The sequence below is a fragment of the Brassica rapa genome, chromosome A01, assembly GCF_000309985.2.
Source record: "Brassica rapa cultivar Chiifu-401-42 chromosome A01, CAAS_Brap_v3.01, whole genome shotgun sequence".
Taxonomy (NCBI): domain Eukaryota; kingdom Viridiplantae; phylum Streptophyta; class Magnoliopsida; order Brassicales; family Brassicaceae; genus Brassica; species Brassica rapa.
The window spans coordinates 23,918,123-23,944,526 of NC_024795.2; the positions used below are offsets into that span (position 1 = coordinate 23,918,123).

Genomic DNA, 26,404 nt, shown 5'->3' on the forward strand with positions numbered 1-26,404 from the left:
TAAACTACTTTTAATTAACAAAACTAATTATAAATCTAACATATAATCAAAACACAACTATCTACGAGACTACGACTACCATTAACTAAAATATTAAAAACTCTTAATAATTAAAATTCTCATTGGTTAAAGCCTGGATAATCTTTGACCATTGATTAAACTAGAAGCAATGGCCCAGATTCTCTTTCTCTGTGATCCTAGTCTCTCCTTCTCGTTGGTCGATAATTAAACACAAGGATTGCAATTTATGGTCATTGATTAGTTTTGAATCAATGGTCCAGATTTCTTTTAATTTTCTTCTCCTTCTTCTTTCACGTCTCCTCTCCTCTCCTCCTTAACACTTTCTCTACTCATCTGCAATTCCTTCTTCGTTCTTTTCCTTAACATCTCCTATGTGTAGATTTGTGTCAAAGAAACAAAGACGAAGACTTGCGTGAGTGAGCAGTGGCGGTGGTGGTGTTCAAGCTCACACTCACTCAGATTGCGTGAGCCGTGGTGGTGGTGGTGGTCAAGCCGGAGAAAGATGACGACAAGAGGGAGAGATGCGACGTTGACGACTCTGGTGGCTCCAGATCTCTGATTTGTAAGAAGAGGAAGCTCCGCAACTCGCTTGCAACTTCCGGCGGAGGTGACCTGCAACTACAGATGGTCGGATGTGGCCTGCAACTTCCGGCGGCAGAAGATGTTTTGTTAATTAGAAGTTTTTGCTGTTTAGGTTTTTAGGTTTATGTTTAATAAGTATGCTTTATCCCTTATATACTAAAGCACAAGTTACTTTACCAATTAGATTTTGACACATGGAATATGCTATACAAATTAAAGAAAAAGTAAAATTGCAAAAACATTCAAATGCAATAAACTGTTTCGTGTTTTCTACTTTTCATTATAATAAAAATTCATAATATTCCTTATAATGTGGCCATGATCCCACGATCCTAAAAACTGCATAATCTTTTAGATAAAAAAAGAGAACACGATTGGTGGAAGCTATAAGTAATGTGTCCATGGTCAGTTTATTTATTTTAATGCACCCATGGTAGGTTTATCTGTACGTTGTGGGCTAAAAAAAAGACTGTTGGAATGGGGAGATGGATGCTACAATGGAGATATATAAGACGAGGAAGATGGTTCAAGCATCGGAAGTCAAAGCTGACCAGTTGGGTCTTGAGAGAAGTGAGCAGCTTAGAAAGCTTTACCGTCAATAGCAAAGTAGCAAAGTCTTCACTCGCTCTCTTCTGGCTAAAGTAAGTTTTTTGAGTAATTTTTAGTAACTGCAAACACTATAACTGAAAACGTTCTTTTTCGTGTGGCGTTTTTTTCTCTTTTAAGAGTGCTTCGCTTCTCACAGTGGTTTGCTTTCCATTTCTTGGAGGAGTTCCTGAGATTGGCACGACCGAACATGTAAGCTAATATTTTTATATTTATTTTTTAAAATATGCCGTTTGGAGGAGTCCCTGAGAACGGCACAAACCCAATCAACATGCAGTTACAAACTTTCAATATATATATGTGCAGTTACAAAATAAAATTAATTTTGCAATTATCAAAATTTAGCAGAAAAGGCAAAAATATTTCTGGCAAGTTTATTAAACAACATATTTATAATTTTATTAATTAAGTTAATAGAAATAGCCCAGAAAAAATTCCATTAGAGAAAAGTTTTAAATTCTCTGACATTTTTAATCAATATTGTCATAAATCTTTACATTTCCAGCTGTTAAAATTGAATAATGAAAGTTAATTCATTAAAAAAAGGAATAATGAAAAATAAAAAGGCTAATTTACTGGGAACTTAAAACACACATACAAAGCCCCTAGAATGCAAACCACCACAAGAAGGAAAAAAAAGGGAAAACGTGGAGATAGAAGAAGGCACAAATAGAGTATAAGTTGAACAATCAAGTAAGAAATTCAGGGGCTGGAGAAAACAAAAAGATCAAAATTTCTTTACTTTTTGTGTGTTTATTTTTTTAATAAACTTTTAGTGTGTTTATAACTTATAGAAATGTTCTGATATTATTTTTGTTTAATTTAATATCAAAATATTAATTTATACATCTAATTAATTTCTATTTTTATTTATAAATTGAAGCAAAACAACTCCAAGTAAGTATTACAACTAAAAATAAAGGAGAAAACATAAAGGAAGGAAATACTAAAATATATGCTAATGTCATTATCTACAAAATTAAGATTAGTATTTAACTTGACGTATGCAAGATATATGCTTTCCTTCAATCTTATTTTTCATATGTAATGATTTTTTTCCTGGTTTTGGAAGAAAGATTAAATATAAAACCCTCAAAATAACATAGTAAACAATATCTTAAAAATATATTCCCTCTGTTTCATATTAAGTGCCGTTTTAGGTTTGTGCACACAGATTAAAAAAACAATTAATTTTGTATATTTCCTATATAAAAACACAATTACAAATACACATAACCATATTTTAACCAATAGAAAAATAGATTGCTGGATAAAGTTAATAATTTTTGCATTGAAAGTCGAAAAAGACACTTATTTTGTAACGAAAAAATTCTCTACAATGATACTTAATATAAAAGGGAGGAATTATTTATTTTAAAAATAATAATACCCGTGCTATGCACGGGAGATAATACTAGTTTTTAATAAAGCACTAGATTTTGATCCGCACCCCGTGCGGATGTATTTTTTTAAAAAAATATGATGCTATTTGCTTTTTATGTCACTATTTAGAATTGAGCAAAAAACTCGAATTTGAAGAATCGAACTGATCTCAATCCGAATAAGGAGTACTAAATTCGAATCGGAATTAATTAAATATCCGAATTATTCAAAATTTTGGTATTTGAAGAACTGAAACCTAATCCGATCCAAACTGAAGTATTTTGGGTATCCAAAATAGATTTATATACTTATATATATTAATTATTTTTAAATTTAATATATATAAAAACATCCAGAATATATATGATACTTTTAAGTTCGCATAAATGCTTGAAAATATATACAAATAATTAAACATAAATATCTTAAATAGTTAAAAAATAATCAAAACTCCAAAATACTTAAATAATTATTAATTCTCTATCGAAATATTTTAACCAAACCTATTTAAATTGGTTATCCAAATCCGAACCAAATCCTCAAAGATCTGAACTGAATACGAAATCCCAAAAAGACCCGAGAACGAACCCGAACGCCCACCCCTAATCATATATATATCATATATGTGTCATCATAGGTTACAATATGTGTTATCATATAATTAATCGTATTTTATTCGTACTATCAAATAAGTTTTCTTATAATTAGTAATATTTTATACGTACAATCATATAAATAATCACATATATTATATTTTAAAATTTAATGTGAAATATAAAAACCATAATTTAAGTTGGTGTTTGAAATTGGGTTTTGTATTGTATTTGTATTATATATATTGAAAACATTTTTATAATAGTTATTGGAAAATATGTTAGTAAAAATCAAAATTTTGAATAAATGTATATTTTTGAATGAATTTTTGATATAAATCAATTTTAAATTATTATTTTGATTTGAATATATATATCAAGTAACATAGACCTATTACTTTTTTTAATATAATGTAATGGACTTCCAATTTTTTTAATAGTATAAGCCCATTATTTTTTTTCTAACTTACTGCTATCCATGTTTTCAAATAGTACTATTTTTTTAAACTACTATCCATATTGCCAAACAATCCCAATGTGTGCTTCAACTTTAATAATATAGATGATTTAAGTTTGTAAACCTAATCTAATTTGTAAAATGGTTTAATTTATAAACCAAATCTCAATTAATAAACCAATTCAATTTATAAACCATTTCTAATATAAAGACTTCAATTTATAAATTAATTTTTGTTAAATGTATTTTATTTTATTTATAATAAATTTAAAATATAAATATAAAATTAATATTTCCAAAATAGTCACGAAATAGCCATTAATATAAACGTAACTAACTAGTCACAAAAACTTGCATGACAAACCGTGACTAAATCATTCACGAAAAGTTGCGTGACATATAGTGACTAAAATAGTCACGATTTTAACACGGTAAAAAATGGTCACGATCGTATAGACACGGTTTTTTTCCGTGACTTTTCGTGTCTATATTGATGTATAGTCACGAAAAAATAACCATAAGACACGAAAACTTCTGTGTCTATATCATAATTTTCTACTAGTGAAAGTGACAGGTCAGCAACGAATTAAAACAAAGAGTTAAAAAAAAAAAAATATTGACGCTAGCTTAAGAGTCAAGACATGTGTTTGGCTGCTGATATTTACAGCGATAACTAAAACGCGGATGGCACGCGAATGGAGCTTGAACCACTCTCCAGAGAAACGTCAAAGGGCACTTCGAACTCCTCCTCTAACCCGTTCTTCTCCAGAGGTAGTTACAGTTCGATCAGACGCAGCTTGGAGCTCTAACGGAAGAGGCGCTGGGCTTGGATGGGTCATCCTTTCCACTCCTTGCAATAGCCCTTTCCAAAAACACCAGGAGTTTGTAGCGTCACCCCTAATGGCGGAGAGCTTGGCTTTGAGGGAAGCAGTACAATCTTGCGTTGAGAAGGAATTGAAGGAGGTGTGCTTTGAGTCTGATTCTGCACAGCTGATTAAATCCATCGCATCAGGCAACGGATTGCCGGAAATTTACGGAGTAGTCATTGATATTTTATCTTCTGCAGCGTTGTTTAAGTCTGCTAGTTTCAATTGGATACCTCGGGAGAGGAACATCCTTCCTGATACCTTAGCCAAAGATGCTTTGTTTGTAGGTGAAACTCGGGTAGTTGAGTTGGCGTTTATGGCCCCCAATTAACCCCTTGCTTTTAATATAAATGTGTTTCAAAAAAAAAAAACTAAAACGCGGAAAAGACTGGTAGCGATAGTCGCCGGCGGCAAATATATAACGATGCTGCGTTTTAATTCTCTGTTTTCTTTGTTAATTTTCGGTGGTTTTCTTCTGACGCAGCGTTAGAGAAAAGAACACGGCTATACTCTACCTTCCACGTTTGAGAGTTATTAGCATAATATTTATTTGCCTTATACTAAAACTTCGAAAATGTAAATAGTCATCAAGAAACAATTTAGAGGGAATGCAACCGGTACAAACTGTAGATCCTATGACTGACTTATCGTCCTCAAACGGATCTGAGGAGCATGGATCTCGACGAGCCACTAGGACCCATAGCTTTCGCGGAGGTCACCACGACAGGAGACCTATCCGGTTCGCCGTGAAGAGAGAAGAGATGCCTTCCAAAACTTTGATACCGTACATTGACCGTCACTTTGGCGAGGATGCCGACGGAAACGATGGGTGGGAGACCTCGAGACCGTCTGATGGAGGCGCCGGAACCGGCTGAGTCTCCACCCATACAAAATCTATTTTGCGGATGAAAGAAAAGAGAGGAGGGCTTAGTGGCAATGTCCGCTCTAAAGATTTTTAGTTTCCAATTATGTCTTTGAATATATTGCATCATAGAAATCATAACAATTTAGTTTAACAATTGGTATCTAAACAAATTTAAATTTGTTCAATTCACCCGAGAATTAGTTTTTATTTTTTTAATCGTGTTAGCGTTGAGGTAAGTTACGTAACAAACATTATGTTAAAGCACATGCATTGCGTATACGAATTTTGTTACAGAACGAACGTCAACGATAACGTAAGCAGTGCATGCACGAAGTTTGTGTAAAATTAATTGCTTGAAAAGGTGCTTAGATTAGTCCGGAACATCATGGCCCAATGGTAAGGACGGGCTCCTTCCTGCATCCAGGTTGCGAGTTCGAATCTTGCCGGAGAAAACTACCTCATGATGTCTCTGGACACCCATATGGGCCTATGTTTTAGGGCCCATTTGCATATCCGGAGAGAGGGTCTATCCGTGTTATCCCCAGGTTAAAAAAAAGTGCTTAGATTATGTTTCCAGAATTAATTACGGTTCTCTATATCACCATATCGAAATCTCTTAAAAGGTTAAGTTAAATAACTGGTTTATGTATTGGTGGCAAGATTCATAGATGGAATAAAAATGAACAAATGATGCTCCTTTAATTAAATAACTAGCTTTTGACCCGCGCGTCCGCGCGGATGTATGTTCGATGTAATTATATGTTTTGTTTATTGTAAAAATATTCATGTTATTGTTTCATATGTTATTAGTTGTGACATTGGTGTATCTTGTTTATGTTGTTTAGTGTACATTTTTAAGCTTTGAGGTTGTATTGTTCTTATATTGTAATTTTTTTTTACTTGGTAAACTAAACATAAAGTGTATAATATTAGAACATTTATTTGAGATTTAATAGTTTTATTAAATAAGAAAATCTAAAATTTGTGATTTATAGCTTGTTTTAAATTTTTGCTTATATAGCTTTACAAACAATAAAATCGCTAGCAAATATACAAACAATTGGAAAAGTAACCCAAAAACATATAAAAATATGTATATCTCTATTAAATATTTACAAAGTCTAATTAGATGAATTGATTTGCGCCATTTTGTTATGGTTTTAAAATATTTATCATTTGTAACCGAATAAATAGTAGACCTGAATCACAAATCAAAATCTATGTAATTTTTTTTTTTTGGGAAATAAACAGAAACACGTCTGCCCTGCTACCAGCTGTATTGATTTGAACATTTTTAATTACTCCCCATTTTTCAACTGGTATAGCATGCTGAACATGGTACATGTGTGTTCTAAGGCCTGAGTTTTGTGAGAGCATGAAAAGTAGTCATAGTAGATAGTTTCGGAGGATTTGCGTTGAATGATATGGTGTTTAGATTATTAGGAAAGAGGTATATATAGCTAGTTAGGAAAGGTTAGAGTAAGTCAATATTAATATCTAAGATTTTGTTAGTTGTGAATTTTTAGTATTATATAGCGAATATCCTATACGATTTTATTCCAAGTTTGATTCTTTGCTTAACGTAATAAACGAATATAAGTTGAGAAAATTAAGATATTTTACGTGAACGGCAAGATTAAGCACACAAAAAGATTTTGTGGTAGTTGATTGATATGATATTTGTTATGAATGCTTAAATATATGAATAGATTAGTGGTGGGCTTTCGGGTACCCATTCAGGTTTGGTTCGGGTCTATTCGGGTTTCAGATTTTCGGGGTCAAAGATTTCAGCTCCATTCGGGTATATCTAAGTTTTGGTTCGGGTTCGGTTTGGATCTTTGCGGGTTTGGTTCGGATTAAGATAACCCATTAAAATTATTTTTAAAATTTTAAAATTCATTTTATAATTTAAATTTCTCAAAATATACAAACAAAATAATATATCACATATAAATTTGAATAACATATATCAAAATACCTAAACTTAACATATAATTTGATTTGGTTTGAATATTTGGATAAATAATCAATAGATATTTCAAGTATTTTTGGTGTTTTGGGTATATTTTAGCTATTTTATTCATTTACCTTTGACTATTTGTATATATTTTCAAGTATTTGAACAATTTAAAAATATCTTATATATTTTGGATGTTTTTAATAGAAATTAAATCTAAAATATATTTATATACGGGGTATACAAATCTATTTCGGATTCATTCGGGTACCCGAAATACTTCGGTTCGGGTCGGATTCGGGTTTGGTTTTGGTTCTTTAGATACCAAAATTTTGAATCCATTCAGATATTTAATCAATTTCGGTTATGATTCGATTCGGTTCTTCGGATTCAGATTTTTTTTCCCACCTCTAGAATAGATAGTAGAGTAAAAATTGTTTTCATAAACATTTTTTAGTTGTTCTGTGAGTAAGAATTTGATTCCACGCTATAGGAATGTTGTATATATATTGTTTGGTCGAGTCTATAGGTTAAAAAAATCTTGACTAAATATTAGTCAAACATGATTTACACATTTTAAAAAGAATATATACATATCTTAAAATATTTAATAACAATTCTTTTTATTTTAATAGTTAATCAGTTAGGGTTGGTTAAGATAAGAGATTTAGATCTTGTACTATAAAATATCATACAATTAAGATGTTTTTTTAAAAAAGAATTATTATATTTAGTCATACGTGATTTCACGTTTTGGAAATAGAATATACAAATTTTGAAGTAACACTAATAAATGTATTTTTACATTTCCATATTTTATTAGTTAATATTACCTTTTGAATAGAATGCATTTGAAGTTTGAAAGGAATATATATGCAGATTTTGTTTGTAAGATTGATATAGATTTGGTTATTGTGATAGCTTAAAAATAGGAGTCCTCTTTGGAATTTTTTTTTATATTAAGGTTCTACAAAATTAATGATATAGATTGTGTGTGCATCGAAAAATCTGCTGAATATAACATTCCAAATTTAGTATTTCATAAATGGTTCGGCTAAATAATATTAAAAACGTGGTTACACAAACCATATGTAAGTATGCAGTTTGGTATGAAAATCTTTTACAGACCACCAAATACAGATTATATACATATAATATTAATTTTCTTGATCAGAGTATATAATTGAAGTACACGTTTGGTTAAGTATTAGATGAAATATAGTAGACTTAATATATTATAATTTTATGTTATAGATTTGACAAACATGGTTCTTTATATTAGCAGTTTACGACTCTACAGCATTGGATAGATTGAATTTATGACGGCATTCAAATTTCTAACCGAGTTAAGGTTGGTTAAGGGAACACGTGATATTTGGTTAATTCAATTAATTGAATTAAGGTTGATTTGTAATGTTGTTAAATGAGTCAGTGGCATGCAATGGTAATTATTGTGGAAAATTAAGGGTTAAGTACATTTTGTACTTCAGTTTTAATAGTTTAGATGAAAGTGCATGCATCTAATCTATTAAAACAGAAGTACAAAATTAAAATAACTTTAGATTTTCAAAGTTATTTACACTCTCATGCCACTTAGATTATTAATAAGCTTTCCTAAAAATAATGTTATCTTTTTCGATTAATTAATGCTAGAATATTGACAATAAAAACGGAAACAATGACTTCAAGTCTTCAACATGATCTGTTGTTTTTAACTAAATTAAAATTACCTAAACCTTTCTTCTTCACTTACCGTATGATGAATCGGATGACTTCAAAGTAAATCATTGATTCCATTCTTCATTCATATCATATAATTATATGAATAATTATTCCTCCAAAACCCTCATTTTCCAGTCACGTTAGCATTGACATCATGTGGATATATTAATGTAAACTATAACAACAACTAGATATATATATATATATATATATATATATATATATATATATATATATATTAATTTCGTAATGTATAAAATTCAAATCATCTATATCAATAGATGATCTAATCTTTCTAAACCAACCAAATCAATTAAAACCCATAAAAGCAGGTTATCTTTGTTGAGTCTATCCAAGCCCATAATCAATGTCAAATCTTTAATATATACCTATAAAACATAGAAATTGTAACCTAGAATTTCGCTATCTTTTATATTTACGTAAATAATATATGGTATTAATTTTTTTTTCCAAATCAGTTCTTCATTGCTTTACTTGCGGAAGAGTCTACAACAAGTTCAAAATTTGAATTCAGAAATGATTAAATCTGAGTTAATTAACATGATCCTACTTACCAAAAATATTTGATCCCCTTATATTCAAAATCTTAAACTTTGATAATAGAATAAATAGTTAATAATGATAATTGAGTATATTTGATTCATTAATAGTATCATTGTAATCAACTACCGTGAGAGTTAATGTTAGCACAACATGTAGGAAACTGATTTGCCAAATAATATTATAGAGATAAAACAGTTATAAGTTCTTAAATTAATCAGTAAAAATTAGCTTTTATTAATTTGGTAAAATTTTATATTATTATTTTTAAAGTACATAATAATTAATTACAAATTCTGAAACTAACTAAAAATATATTTTTTCTTATATACAATTGTTTCTATTCATTATTTTGAAATAAATAAATGTTTTATAAATTTAGAATCTAAATAAAAAAGCTTTTATCATACAACTGTCTCTATTCATAAACCATATATGTTGCGATAAATATTTAATAAATTAGTTATGTTCTGATTATTTGAAAAGTTTGGATTTATTTCTTTTTAAGTAACAAAATTTTATATATTAATTATAATGTTTGAGATTACTTTCTGGGGTTCATGCATATTAAAAATATAATATATATTTACAATTAGTAATATTATTTATTTTTACTATGAAAATTTCAAATAACTATAGGACAATAAGATTTGATCAAGTAATATTATAAACTAATGAATGGTAAATATATTAAAATCAGTAACATCAATTGTTAAGAATATTTTAAAATATCTATACTATTAAAAAGGAAGGAGTCCCAAAAAAATCCACTTATGAAAGGTTGTTGGACCTATTCACTAGACTTAACTATTTTTTTGGTCTCATCATATATTTCTCTAACTATAAAATAATCAATGCTCTGATTTATTACTCAATCTATTATGATACACCAAAGATTTATACATCAATATTATTAATTCAGTATCGTTGCTATAATTTACCCCTATTTTTCCTTGGAATATTAGTTTTGTGCCATTAAACCTATTTAAAAAAACAGATTATCTTAGAACTGATTTAATAATCATATAACCCACAATCCTTTTTCTTTAACAATAGTTACTATAAAAATATTTGGATTTATTGGTAATTAAAGTCTTAATAATACCATATTTAATTCATATTAAACGTTTTATGACCCAATCTAACATAAAAACATGATGCAAGTACGGTTAACAGAAAGTTAAAAACATGATACCATTCGACGGTCAATTTTACATCTTAGTAAAATTTATATGAGAAATTTAATCAAATTTTGAAAAATATTATCATGTTATTTTAGATTTTTACCATGTCATTTGGTATAGATTCACGAGTTAATATGAGTTTTATATAAAGGATTTTAAATAATGGATTTTTTATTAAATTGAAACTAGATTATATATTGTGACTGCTTTTACTGGTTTGACTGTGGATACCACTTACTGGTGTTTTGGTTCTTTTTAGTGGAAAATTAGACTGAATGTTGAGGACTTATTAATATATTTTTTTTTAATATTTGAAAAAAAATGATTTGAGTAATATTTTTCTATTGGATAATCGAGCTTATAAATAGTATATATAAGATATTTGGTTATTTAGAAATTACATATAACTAATAATTGTAGGTATATAATTTGTATTTTAAAAATTGAGGTATATGTTTATCTTGGTTCTAGAGATATATGATATGTTCGATTATTTATAAATTTTGGTTCACGTTTGGTTTCACTTTTTCAATTTGGTACGGGTTGATTATTCGGTTCCGAATAATATGGCCAAACTTACAAACTATCTTATATAAAAATTTATATTAAAATTATTAAATTCAAAATCTGGTATCTACTTATAATTAGAAAAATCTTACTTTCAAATATAAAATAAGTATAAAATAATTATCTAATTATTATTTTAATATTTTTTATTAATGAAATTAGTTTCTTATTTATTTTATACTCTTGGTCACAATTTATATTAGTAGTTTTAAACTCATGATAGTAATTAAAATTTTAGTTTCAAACTACTGATAGTAACTAATTATAGCTTATGAATTATTCAGTAAAATATATTTTTATTTATTTAACTGACTATAAATTAGAATCAAGATAAGTTTTTGTTTTCTTATATAACTAGGTGTTTTGCCCACACACGCGGGCATAATTTTTTTAATAATAATTTATTAGAAGTTTAAAAATAAAAAAAAAGTAAATAAAACTTTAAATTTATAATATTTTATGAATATTTCAATTTTTTAATTTTTAAATTTCATTAATTTAAAAACATTATTATAGAATAACAACATAATTTTTTTTAATATGTTGTTTTTTTTAATTAATTTTTATTACATTAGTTTATAAACAATTATAATGTTTTTTAACAAATAATTATCAACAATATAAACAACATATTATATTATAATAAACTGGTTTCCAAACAATATATTTTATGATATTTATTTTCAAATAATTTCATTCCCAATGAAAAATATTTAGAAAAATAAAAACAAATAAATATTAAATTTTTCAACTTAAATAACAAATAAACGTTCTTGCAACCGAATAATATGAATTAAAAATAAAATACCACGGAAAATCACATTAACAGACAAATATAAATCAAATTTACTTCTATTGCTTATATACCTCGTTTTAGTATTTTAATACTAAAATAAATTTAATAATTTTTAAAACTTTGCCATGATATATTGCATTTACAAACAAATACAAACCATTGTTTCATTTATAAAACTATTTTAATATTTGCGTATATATACTAATAATTATAAAAATTAAGAAATAAGAAAGAAAGATGTGGATAAACACAAAATAAATACATAAAATTATCTTCTTTTTTGCCAAAAACGTTTTCTATTTTATTTTTTAAAGATAATTTGTATAATGTTTAATTTATAATCAGTTAAATAATAAATTATATAATTATTCATTAAAGATATCAAGAATTTATTTAGTCTAAATTAAAATTAAAAATATGACTCAACCTAAAATCATGGAGAACATGACAAATAAGCAAATCATTTTTTTCTTTTATAAAACTATTTTTAATATTTGTGTATATATACTACTAATTATAAAAATTAAGAAATAAGAAAGAAAGATGTAGATAAACACAAATACAGGGAATTATCTTTTTTTTGCCAAAAACGTTTTCCATTTTATTTTTTAAAGATAATTTGTATAATATTTAGTTTATAATCAATTAAATAATAAATTATATAATTATTCATTAAAGATATCAAAAATTTATTTAGTCTAAATTAGAATTAAAAATATGACGCAGCCTAAAATCATAGAGAACATGACAAATAAACAAATTCATTTCTCAAAAAACGTTTTCTATTTTATTTTTTTTAAGATAATTTGTATAATGTTTAATTTATTATCAATTAAATAATAAATTATATAATTATTCATTAAAGATATCAAGAATTTATTTAGTCTAAATTAAAATTAAAAATATGACTCAACCTAAAATCAAGGAGAACATGACAAATAAGCAAATCATTTTTTTCTTTTATAAAACTATTTTTAATATTTGTGTATATATACTTCTAATTATAAAAATTAAGAAATAAGAAAGAAAGATGTAGATAAACACACAATAAATACATAAAATTATCTTCTTTTTTGCCAAAAACGTTTTCTATTTTATTTTTAATGATAATTTGTATAATGTTTAATTTATAATAAATTAAGTAATAAATTATATAATTATTCATTAAAGATTTCAAAAATTTATTTAGTCTAAATTAAAATTAAAAATATGACTCAACCTAAAATCATGGAGAACATGACAAATAAGCAAATCATTTTTTTCTTGTATAAAACTATTTTTAATATTTGTGTATATATACTACTAATTATAAAAATTAAGAAATAAGAAAGAAAGATGTAGATAAACACAAAATAAATACATGAAATTATCTTTTTTTTGCCAAAAACGTTTTCCATTTTATTTTTTAAAGATAATTTGAATAATATTTAGTTTATAATCAATTAAATAATAAATTATATAATTATTTATCAAAGATATCAAAAATTTATTTAGTCTAAATTAGAATTAAAAATATAACGCAGCTAAAATCATGGAGAACATGACAAATAAGTAAATTCACTTCTCAAATAATAGTATAGATAAGCAAATTCACTTCTCAAATAATAGTATAGATTTTGATCTATTCGCAAAAAATATATCATGAAATAAATATTGAAATATATATTGCAATAAATTAGTTATGTTCTCATAATTTAATTTTTTTTATTTTAATTTTTTTTCCATAAATTTCAACATATAAAGTTTTCATCTTAATCATATAAAATATCTATGCGCTATTAATTAAGTTTTGTTGTCAACAAAATTAAATTTTGATTTAATTTAGATTTTTTGGGTCACAATTTATGTTATTAGTTTAAAACTCATAATAATAGTTGAAATTTTAGATTTTGAATGAAAATAACTTTTATTTATATACTATTTTTTCTACAACTGACAAATAGATGATAATGTGAAGATTTAAATACATATAATTTTAATTAGTCATTTTCTCAGGAATCTTACCAGTTATTTAGAAAATATGTAATTTTAAAATTAAAATCTTCATAAAGTTCAAAAAATAACAAAATTTTCATCCTTATCATAAAATATACTTTTTTGTTATTACTCAATAGAACAATTAATAATTATTAATTAAGCAAATATGTTTTATCAACAAATCTAGTTTATAAGTTATTTTGTGTTTTGAAAATTATTTGGTTATATTTTATGGTAATAGATCTTAGCACATAATAAATATTTAAAGCTTTAGCTTATACTTCAAAAAGAGAAAAAGATTATTGTGTGCACAATTTGTTTTATATTCCTATCACACACACACACACACATATATACATAAAGCTTTTCACTTTGTTTATATATGTATTAGGGTGGGAAAAAAATAGATGACAACGGTGAAGCTTCCGTGGGATATGGAGGTAGAGATACTCTCTTGGCTTCCACCTCGATCTCTTGTTCGGTTCCGAGCCGTGTGCAAAAAATGGAACTCTCTTCTCAATGACAAGAGTTTTCTCAACCAGCACTCGTCTAGATCTCGTCCCCAGTTCATTTTCTTAACTAAATCGAAGACTTACTCGATTGACGTTGACCTCGGCGGCGCAGGAGTTGGTCCAACGATAAAGATGTGTGAGGTAGCATCTGATTTTCCTTGTCAACCTATGAATTGGGAAAATATTAATGTCGCATCTTGCGACGGATTACTGTTACGTGAATTTTCGGAGAAAGGCGTTGCTGTCTGGAATCCTTGGTTGAAACATATGGGGTTGATAGAGTTCAAGGAAAAAGATTTTCAATTTGGAGGGGTAGGATACGATAGTAATAGACCCGAAAAAGGTTACCAGATCTTGGGTTATTTTTTTAGAGTCGACGACACTTGCAAAAAAGGTTACCATAAATTTGCGGTTTACGAGTGTGCTTCTAAGACGTTTAAATTTATTGACTCTCCTTTCAGGAAGTGGTCTCTGTGGTCCGCCCTCACTGAGGGGGCTGCCCCTTTGTCTTTGAAGGGAAATTTGTTTTGGATTGGTTACTGTGACGAGATACGTGAAAGTACCATCCAAAGCTTTAGTTTTTCTAGAGGTATATTCATCAAAAAGTTTTGCATGCTGCCTTGTGAGAAAGTTTTTTATGTCAATAAACTTGTCCTAGCTATTTATAAGGAAGATCGGTTATCAATGTTAAATCAACGCTACGCAACAGGAAAGATTGAGATTTGGGTGACAAAGGATAAGATTGATGATAGAGCGCAAGTGGTGTGGGTAAACTTGATGAATTTGTCAACAACTAACTTACCAAGGCTAAAAGGTGAATATTATGGCGTTAGGTATTTTATTATTGACAAAACCATAATCATGTGTTACGGCAACAGTCAAACTGGAGCGGCTTGCATCTACATTGTGAGGGGAGATATGTTCAAGAAGATTCCAATAAACTATGGGAATGTTCTTAAGTTTTACCACCGTGTCTATTTTCCAAATTTGATCCGGCTTCCTTTAGAATTCAGACGATCGCTGAAAAATTAAAATTGTTTTTTCTTGTTTTTAATTTTTTTTATCTCAAATTTGATCTCATAAAAACATTGGCTTAATATTAAAGTTGAATTACAATAAAAAAATACAATCTGGTGCTGTTTGCAGTAAAAACAATATGTAGTATAAATTATAGATGTAGATATAAAATATTGAGTTCATATTTTTGGTAGTTGATGTTGTTAACTTCAATTTATTTAACGGCTGTGACAATGCATACGAATCATGCATCACCAAACGGATGTAGTTGGGTTTAGCTCATTAAGACTTAAGTGTTAGTTTTATAAAGACAAGGAAAACATGGATGTTTTAAAAAAAAAATTAAAACATGGTAGGTTGCAGGAAGCTTGATTCGTCAAATTGAAAAGAACGTAACATATAGGATCTTTGTGTAAGGATAGCCCATCAACGAAACTTCAAAGGGTTTCTTTAATAAGTCAAGCAAAAAAAAAAAGATTTTACCAAAAAGAAAAAGCCAAGCAAAATGGTTGGAAGAGGGAAAACCTTAAGAAGCTCCAATTTGTGTTAATTTTAAAATATTATCGTTTCACATAAATCACATCAACGACAGTAAGAAACGTTTTGTCAAAACAACACACACAGGAAAATCCAAAAAGTAATATATTTTTAAACTAAATTACCATAAATGATTAATCATAATTTTAGTTCAACTTCTCAATACTAATCTTAAGTTCTAAAGGATTGTATAATTTATTTTTTACATAGTTTACGCAATTTTTTAACTATTAATTAATTTTGCAATTATAAATATGAGTATTTCTTATTTTATTTTTAATTATGCTATTTTAGTAAATTTTCTATTTGTGTATTGTTTTACGAAGAATAAGAAAACACGTTTAAATCGACTCCAGCTTAAGTGTTATAAAAAAATGGTTTTAATACAGTATTTGTTACCTAAGTCAGAAAAATAATATTTTTAATATAACTCTTGTTTTCTTTATTCTGACAAAAGTTTCAAACGTTAACTATATTTTAATAATTTTATAAATACAGCATGAATAGTTGAAACTAATAAAATATGCCACTAATTATATTTTCAAAAAGAAAACTGAATGCTATAAGCCAGTTTTTATATTTTAATTAGTAGTGAGACATGACTTTTTAGATGATGCAAACATTATTTTCATTCAGAGCATGAATAGTTTTTTTGGAATATTTTTTCAGATACTGAAAAAATTAAGCAAAAACAAGCAAAATGTAAGCAAAAATGGTTAGATTTCTTGTGGCACTATTTTCTAGATAATAAAAGTACAAAATGACGTGGAATCAGTTTAAACCTCAATAGTCTAATGCAATTTTTATAGTCTATGTAGTAATTGAATTCATAATCCAAATACAATATGATTTTTTTTTTTGATGAAATTTTAAATTTATTGATCATCGCAAAAGAATGTATGTACAAGACCTAAAGCTTTTTAGGTTTTAAAGAATAGAGACAAAACTTAGAAAAAATTAAAGAATATGTGCTTCAAACCATCTTCTCATCAGACCTTGTAGCCTTGGCTTCAGAGCATATCCAGTGGAAGTGATACGGTTCCTCACCGTTTTATCAATCAGTTTAGAAACATGATTGACAGGTGGGGCTGAGTTATTGTGCTTGCGGTCATTCCGCTCGCGCCATATATAGTAGAAATACAATATGATTTCAACTACAGTGAATACAATTCATTATTTAATCTAAGTAATATAAATTGTTTTTAAGTAACCAACTAGATTTTGATCTGCGCTTAAAAGCGCGGATTATTTTTCAGTTGATAAAAATATATGATATGAATTAGTATTTTAGTCTTGTTATACATTATTATGTTACAAAATTTTATTATGTCAAAAAAAATTATTATTATGTAATTATATTTTTAATCGTTTGATTACTTTTTTCAAAAAAAATTATATGGATTGATCAGACTCAGTGCGTCTATTATTTTAAAATAAATTATTTTCAATTAGATGAGAATAATACTTTTATATCAAGTTTGGACCCGTCGTCGAACCAGTAAACACGATGACTTGTACATAAGCTGGTTTAGATTTAATGAAAACTCGTTAATTTAAAGCATGCAAACTTCAAAAAAACATGCAATCAAGTGTGACCCGGCATTTGGTTTACATGATAGGAAAAAAATAATCTTCAATAATATTTTAAGAGATGAATGAAACTTCTAATATATTAATGTAATAAAAAATAATTTGACGTAAATATATATATAACTTTGTTTTAACAAATGATTTGCTAAAGTATTTTTTTATTAAATTTGATTTTGTAAATATTTAGAATTATATAATGTTAGATGACATGATATAATATGCTGTATGATATATGCTTTCATTTTAATAATTGATATCTAAATATTATATATCCATCTTTGAGCATAATATATGATGTATATAACGTTATTGAATAACAACAATAACATTGGATGATAATAAGAAAAATAATTAGAGAATTGTATCATACAAAATGAGAAATAATAATAGGATTTATTTAAATTATTTATAGTTATTGTAGTTAATGGTAGGATAAAAAATAAAGAGTTTTATATAGATGTTATAAATTCTTTTATAAATATTTTTTAAAATATTTTTTTAATAATATAAATTTTCAATCGCATCTATAATATATTCTTATCAAAAATCATCATAACAATATATTTAGAATATATATATTTAGAATATATTGTTAAACTAAATTAGAGAAATATAAGGTAATTGATTATTGCATAGTTAGAGAAATATAAGGTAATTGATTATTGCATAGTTAGAGAAATATAAGATGAGACCAAAAAATAGTTATGTCTAAGAGCAACATTATCGCGCGTCCTTGGGCTCGTCCTTAGGCTTTTTGGGCTTAAAAGAAAAAGAAAAATAAGGGAGAAAATGAAGGACGGGCCTTAATACGGGACGTCTCATTTCGGTCCTTTACGTGCCAGCTGGCATTTTTTGTGGACGGGTCGAAATTGTCTAGGGTTTGTCTCAACATTCGGTATCCATTTCAGCCTCTTTCTCTCCCGATTCAGTCTCGAAGGCGATGCAGTTGAAGAAGATTCTTCCGACGATTTGTCACCGCAAACGAGATCCTCTCGGTTAGTTCGCAAGACGAGACTGATCTGTTGTCTCCACGGTGGACATCCTTCAATTCTCCTCCGTTTTCGAACCAAAAGGTATGCGTTCCTCTTCCATTCGAGATCCGTGGCATGTCAATTGAGATGATATGATCCGTAATCCGTTTGATTATGGTTTATTATTGTTAATCTTGTTTATGGATTCTGTTGTCTCAGTCCATAGGACTTTGTATTGTGTCTGGATTCGGTAGGAGAGTGTTATGGTTGATATTTGTTGTTAATCTTTGATTATTAGTTCATCTGCATTTCGAAATCGGTTCAAATTTGGTCTGTTTTTAGTTGCGCATTTTGTTGTTCTGTATTGATTTAAGTAGCTTTAATATTGCCTAGTCTCCGAAGTTGTGATTGTTTTGAAAAATGAGTGTCGAAACTTGGTAGTGTGTTCATGTTTTGTTGGTAATGTTGTTGTTATGAATTAATGCTTTGATGGTGTATGGTATGGACAAACATGAGTTGATAGGTTGTAGTTCGATTTTGTAGTAACTATATTGGTTTTTAGTTATGTTTTGCGGTGTATTATTGCTTGTTACAGTTGCTCCTGATCAGGCATCGTAGTTTAGAACGAAAATTGATTGTATTGTAAATGAGAGTGTGATAGCTTTGTAGTTCAAGTACAGTATTAAGTTGTGATTAGACTTTGGTAGATGATGGTTAGGTGGTTGATAGTTATTGCTTTTTAGGTCTTTTATGGTAGCTCTTAATTTCTCTTTAAAACCAAAGCGTGTTATTACTCTCCTCAAAGCTCATCCTTCAGCTTTATTTGGAAATCTCTTTGCTCTATCTTTCTTTGTATGGATTCCAGAAATCAAAGTAGCCAGTACTCTGGCTACATTGGCCTTCTTACGAGTCAACAACAATATGTTGTTCAGGAAAACATTCCTCCTGAAAGTTTTCCTTATAGTGTAAACATTGGAGGCTCCGATATACCTCCTTTCAGTTCGCAGCAAGCTCAGACTCCATCCCAACCTGATGCGACACCAGTGGAGCGTGTGGTGAGAAAGAAATGGACTCCTCATGATGACGAGGTTCTCATCAGTGCCTGGCTCAACACATCAAAGGATGCTGTTATTGGGAATGAACAGAAGTCCGGGACATTCTGGAAACGCGTAGGAGAGTACTTCGCAGGTGCGACAGAGGCTGGTGAGAAGACAGAGCATGTCCACTGTAAGCAAAGGTGGCACAAAATAAATGATCATACCAACAAGTTTTGTGCCGCTTTTGCCGCAGCAGAGAGACAAGTTACGAGCGGTCAGAGTGACAATGACGTTCTAAAGGTGGCTCATGAGATCTTCTACGCTAATAACGGAACCAAGTTTACCCTTGAGCATGCGTGGTGTGTCTTGAGGTATGAACAGAAGTGGATTAACCTGAACCCTCCTAAAGCTGCTGTCAGTGCAAAGAGAAAGACTGGTGAGGACGCTTCCGAACCATCAAGTACCAACGTTGGTGAGGGAGAGATAAGGCCTGAAGGTGTAAAGGCTGCAAAAGCCGGAAGGAATAGTACTCAAGGAAAGGCAGTTGAGAACTATAGGAACATGTGGGAGCTCAAGATGGAAGATTTGGCAAAGAAGGAGAAACTCTCGAAGCTTGCTATACTAGACAGTCTCCTTACTAGAAAGGAGCCTCTTAGTGAGCGTGAAGAAGCTGCCAAGAATAAACTCCTTGATGAGTTGTTCTAATTTCTTAAAAAAAAACAATGTTTGTTTTCCGTGGTTGTGTTGCGTCTAAGATAATCCTATTGTTTCTTTTGCGTTGAGTTTATTTTATAATGTTCTTTGATGTCTATGTTCTGTGATGTTATGTAATGGGAACAAGTCTTGTCTAATATAATGCTTCTTTATTTGATTCTGTTGCGTTGAGTTATGTATTAAGTTAATGCCTCATTCTGTTGCCATGAGTTATGTTTCATTAAGTAAAAAACTTATGTTTGTTTGCAGGTTACAGAAGAAATGGGGCTGTATTATAGCTACACACAGCCTTCAGAGTCGGAGGACTATGGTGAGAACTCAGCAGCCAGTGGATACAGCGAAACAGAATTCGATATCATGCTGGACCAAGCTGAGATTGATGCCGCGCGGGTTGTGTACCCTCTGCAGCTAGAGGTTGAGTATGGCTTCCCGAAGGAATGCTATTGTGGTGGCCAACCGGTTGTAGAGACGTCTTATACAAGAACTGATCCTGGGAGAAGGTTTTACACCTGTGAGAACAGGGATGACGGAGATTGCCATGTCTGGAAGTGGTGGGACGTCGCGGTGATGGAGGAGATGAGAGCTATGTGTACAGAGTGTGGCCTGCTGACTCAAAAGGTAGATTCTCTATCATTTGTTACTGACTCCGAGTCACATCTTAACCGAGTGAAAGAGCTACATGATGAGACTGAGGAGAAGCTCGCTAAGCTTGAGAAGAAAATATCTAGGTTGGGAAAAAGGGATGAATTCGTTGTAGGGGTTATGGGTTTTCTATTAGTGATCATAGCCATTGTACTCATGGTCAAGTAGCCTTATGTTGCAGCAGGGTCGTCACGTTGTTTCAGTTGTTTATGTTTGGTGCAGCATTGTCTAAACTTATGACTTATGTTTCTGTTGTTTAAACTTCAACTAGAACTTGTACTTCTTATGTAATATGTTTATGTATAATATGTTTTGTACTTGGTATGCAAGTTGGTACATCAAATAATTCACGAGTGTTTTTTACATCACGAGTCGGTAACAGATAATCCAATAAGTATCACGAGTGTTTCGAAACAAGCAACATTCACGGGATGAATGATTCTAAAAAAATAAGTATCACGGGTGTTTCTTACATCAAAATCAAAACTACACCTCCTTTAACTATATATATGAGATATCTCTTCTCATTTCAGCAACACAAATCATCCCTCTCTTTTTATTTTCAAATCATCCCTCTCTCATTTCAAATGGCCTCATCTTCTCATTATCATTACCACCAAGATAATGATGATGATATTGATCTTGATACCCCATTTGAAGAATTTTTTAACAACTATGCTCCTATTCCAGAACCAAAAGAGCGAAAAAAACGTATTTTTATCGAGAGACACCAGGAGGAAGGCCACAAGCAATTGTGGAATGATTATTTTTCTGAAACTCCGACGTACTCGAGCAATTTATTCCGGCAACGGTTTCGAATGAATAAATCACTGTTCATTCGTATTGTGCATCGTCTCTCCACCGAAGTAGAATATTTTCATCAAACACAAGATGCACTCGGACGGTCAAGTCTATCACCTCTACAAAAATGTACCGCAGCAATTCGTCAATTGGCATATGGAAGTGGAGCTGACACGGTTGACGAATATGTCCGACTTGCCGAAACAACAGCGCGAAAATGTTTGCACGAATTTACCGTCGGAATAATCCTCCTATTTGGCGAAGAATACCTAAGGCGTCCCACCCCGGAGGATCTGGCCAGATTACTCCATATCGGCGAACAACGTGGATTTCCAGGGATGATTGGAAGCATCGACTGTATGCATTGGGAGTGGAAGAACTGTCCCACCGCTTGGAAAGGAATGTATTCACGAGGAACAGACAAACCAACAATTGTCTTGGAGGCGGTGGCTTCCTATGACCTATGGATATGGCACGCTTTTTTTGGAGCTCCAGGTACTATGAACGATCTTAATATTCTTGATCGATCACCTGTTTTTGATGACATTATTAACGGAATAGCACCAGAAGTAAAGTTTAATGTCAACGGAACAGAGTACGGTATGGCTTATTATCTTACTGATGGTATTTATCCGAAATGGGCGACTTTTATTCAATCTATCAGACTACCACAAGGTCCGAAGAATTCATTATTCGCTCAAACCCAAGAAGCTGTTCGAAAAGATGTTGAACGTGCCTTTGGAGTCCTGCAAGCTAGATTTACCGTTGTCAAAAATCCATCTAAGTTATGGGATAAAGACAAAATATCAAATATTATGAGAGCTTGTATAATACTCCATAATATGATTGTCGAAGATGAACGAGCATCATTCACTCAGTTTAACACTTTTGAATTTCAAGAAAGAGAAGATGAGGATTCATTTTCCATCAATATGCCTTCACAACTCGGCAATACAATGGATCGTCGAACAAGTCTACGGAATAGACAAACCCATCAACACTTAAAAAATGATTTGATTGAAAATATATGGAGTAAATTTGGACATCTTCCAAATGACATATAAATTCTAAATTTATATGAATTGAATAAATTGTTTGTTTTGTTTTATTTTTTGTTTTTGTATGATTTTCTGTTTTTTTTTATAAACAAATATGTGTAATATTCTATGAAATGAATAAAATGTTTGTCTATTTCATATTTTAAAATTTTAAAACGTTATTTGTTTTATCCTTAACACATTAATTCTATGTTGCTATGTAGTAAAATAAATAATTTATGTAGCTAAGGACAAATTATAGTCCCACCAATAATCATCATATTTAGCAAAGTCCCATAACAATGTCCTAACCATAACAATATTAATATAAAATTCTAAGGACTCAACTTAAAGTCCTTGCAATAATGTTGCTCTAATGAAGGGGTCCAACAACTTTTCATAGGTAGATTTTTTAAAACTCCTCCTCTTTTAATAGTATAGACTAGATCTCGATCCGCGCAACCACGCGGGTTTTTTGTTTTCATTTATTTTTGTATAATTATTTTGTTTTCAATTCGAAATTAGTATATATTATAATATATATGTCTATCAATTTTTAAAACATAATAAGTTTACGGTATATTTTTTCATCGAATAGATTCTTTTAAATTTCTAAATGTATTTGTATCTTATTCAATATATATATATATATATATATATATTTGGTTTATTATTTTATTCTTAAACTCGTAACTATATATATAATGATTAGTAAATATTGTTTTATTGTCATATTCAAAGATATTGTAACATTTCACAAATTTAAAAAAAAAAAAAAATTAAAATTTTTGCTTCATAGATTTATATTATCGAGAAAATAATAAAAAATTTATTTTTTGTTTAATTTTTAAAATAAACTATATAGTTTAAAATTTGTTTTCATTGTTTTAAGGTAGTAAATATTAATCATTGTTAGATAATATGATTTTTGTTATTTAAAAAAAAAAATTCTTATAATTTTAAAAGTTGACATCGACAAATATTTAAATATTTAATATATGAAGGTATAGTATTACAACATTAAATTATATCCATTTAATTTATACTATTTATAAATCCAATGTATCTTCTATTCTTTAAATCCAATTATTGATAGCCAATAAATTTTTTTGGTAAGCCCAAAATTTAAATAATAAGATTAGAGATTAAATATAATATGACTTTCTAGGAATATGTCCATTAAGTCCTTTTAAAAAAAAAATCACACATGAATCAAGGTCGTGACTTCTGTTTTAATCAAAAATAAACATCGTTTGATCAAATAGTTACAAAATAGTAAGACTTTGATATTTAAATGATTGTAAATGTTGATATGTGTACATGAGCTTTTAAAAATGTATCAGCTACTTACGCATGTAACTTCCTATTGATCATCGCTTTACTTTCTAATATTTTTTTAAAAAAATCAACATATAATTTGATAAATATTATGAAAAGACATGCACATTTAACTTAATTATAATAAAAATAATTATACTTCATTTTGAATTTGAAAGAATATATGTAACTCAATATACTCACAACATGAATGATTCGACTAATTCAACTTATATCTAAAATCATAGAATAAACTACGATAAGAATATATAATTTTATAAGAATAGTAATTTATTTTATAAATATAAATCATAGGACAACTCAAAACATATTAAATAAAAATAAAATATTAATCAACTGTTACAATTTAGTTCTTTTGTAAAATTTATATATATGCATGAGACTTCAGAATATTATCGTTTCGTTATATTAATTCATGTAATTTAGAATCAGACACTTTAGTTTATTTTTTTATTTCATTCTAAGCACAATATATCTTAAGTTATACATAATCTTCATAAAATATATGTATATATCTAAGACAACAACCACCTAAATGCAAATAAGAAATTAATAAAAATTTTAATATATATATATATAATAAAAAATATTACAGTTGAATTCATAGATGCAATCTAATTTACCCAAATGATAATTAAATCGACTGAAAAACAACAAAACCGATTAGATATAACATATATAAAATTATATGTATAATTAAAGTAATATAATGTTATTAATATAAATTATGCATATAAATTATTAATTAATTTAAAATTAAAGTAAGTAGCAATTAATTATTATAATATATTTACTTTAAAAATATTTATACCCGTGCATGGATAAGGAAAAATCATCTAGTATATTTATAAATTGGAACAATGTGCTACAATATACTATCTATCTATATATCCAGTTAGTAAACCCTCACGCAATATTAAAAGATTTGTCAATTTACATTTGACAATTTATACGATTATTGGATATTTTTAAAAAATAGATATTGCGTGCATTGGTTATGGTAGATGAGCACTTTATGAAAATCCATAATAAATTATGTGAATATTATGGAATATAGGTAATATTGTTGAGATTAATCTTATATTGCAATTGAATTGTGGTTTTGAATATGTTTTTAAGTGCTTTAAAGATAAACATGTTAATGAGATTAATCGTATATTCTGTTTAAACCATGTTGTTGATCATCTTTTGATATATGTATACTATGTACTTGGTTCTAAATTATAATTTAAGATCTATGAAAGCACTTCTAAAGATGAATAGTATTACATTCCGGTTAACTCTGATTTTGTTAAGTTTTTTTTTTTTTAAGTTTATTTTGTTAAGTTTATTTACTGTATTAAGCGAACGGCTGAATAGTCAAAATAATAATGTATGAGAAATGGTGATCACTTGATGTCCGGTTATGTCCGATGTGTGATGTTGTTTAACAACTGTGTAAACCGAACAGGTTGAGTAGTCAAACTATCATATATTAGTATTGTTTGTCAAACCCGGTTAAATCCAATTTTTTTTTGTTTATTAAATCTATAACGCGAACGGGTTGAAGATTGAATCTTATTAAGAAAAAGTAAGGTTCGATGTAGAAATACTTTTGAAAATAGATATACCAAGGTCGTATGTGATTAATTAATGATGCTAAAATATGTTGGTTACACTAACCGATATTATAGGCGTATATATGAGGTGACGTAGGAAGTCACAAGATATTAATAAGAAATAAATGTAACATGATTTCCTATGGAAGTCCATTTAAAAAAAATCACACATGAATCAATGTTGTGACTTCTGTTTTAATATATAAGATTCATGAAAGGGCAAATAATTTTGTCCAGATTCTAACTAGTTTGGAGTGATGATTTATGATTCCGGATGATATTGTATGTTTAACTTAATTATTATTTATAACAATTTTTTACCAAACTTATGTTATACTTTTACTAAAGGTTTATTGTTGCTTTGTTATTTTTGATTATGTATTGATTTTTAGTTGTGTTTTTTTTAATTATCTCAAGGCTAAGCTTAAGTTTGATGGTTAAAAAGGAGAAAATAATTTCGTGAGATTCGTTTA

At 28.7% G+C, this 26,404-nt stretch overlaps 3 protein-coding genes and 1 long non-coding RNA gene across 4 annotated transcripts; all 4 read left to right on the forward strand.

Moving 5' to 3' along the window:
• Window positions 1-1,010: 1,010 nt before the first annotated feature.
• LOC108871987 lies at window positions 1,011-10,252 on the forward strand. The gene is made up of 3 exons (XR_004450213.1): window positions 1,011-1,244; window positions 1,330-1,401; window positions 4,310-10,252. It is a non-coding gene; the product is annotated as an uncharacterized LOC108871987 (long non-coding RNA).
• Window positions 10,253-13,669: 3,417 nt separating this feature from the next.
• Window positions 13,670-15,212, forward strand: LOC103839058 (F-box protein At3g17710-like). The gene is made up of 2 exons (XM_033280818.1): window positions 13,670-14,790; window positions 15,111-15,212. Exons 1-2 carry the CDS (start codon window positions 14,545-14,547, stop codon window positions 15,138-15,140), a joined length of 276 nt encoding a protein of 91 aa, XP_033136709.1. The 5' UTR covers window positions 13,670-14,544; the 3' UTR covers window positions 15,141-15,212.
• A 4,406-nt stretch (window positions 15,213-19,618) lies between these two features.
• On the forward strand, window positions 19,619-20,506 carry LOC103841179 (glutathione S-transferase T3-like). The gene has a single exon (XM_009117702.1). The coding sequence runs from the start codon at window positions 19,619-19,621 to the stop codon at window positions 20,504-20,506; it is 888 nt and encodes a 295-aa protein (XP_009115950.1).
• A 1,019-nt stretch (window positions 20,507-21,525) lies between these two features.
• Window positions 21,526-23,154, forward strand: LOC103841191. Its single transcript, XM_033280681.1, has one exon. It carries the CDS (start codon window positions 21,589-21,591, stop codon window positions 23,020-23,022), a length of 1,434 nt encoding a protein of 477 aa, XP_033136572.1. The 5' UTR covers window positions 21,526-21,588; the 3' UTR covers window positions 23,023-23,154.
• Window positions 23,155-26,404: the final 3,250 nt, after the last annotated feature.

Coding starts and splice junctions, on each gene's coding strand:
- LOC103839058 (XM_033280818.1), top strand. CDS start 14,545: ATGACAACGGTGAAGCTTCCGTGGGATATGGAGGTAGAGATACTCTCT. Junction 14,791..15,110: donor CAACGATAAAGATGTGTGAG/GTAGCATCTGAT, acceptor CTCTCCTTTCAG/GAAGTGGTCTCTGTGGTCCG.
- LOC103841179 (XM_009117702.1), top strand. CDS start 19,619: ATGGATTCCAGAAATCAAAGTAGCCAGTACTCTGGCTACATTGGCCTT.
- LOC103841191 (XM_033280681.1), top strand. CDS start 21,589: ATGAATGATTCTAAAAAAATAAGTATCACGGGTGTTTCTTACATCAAA.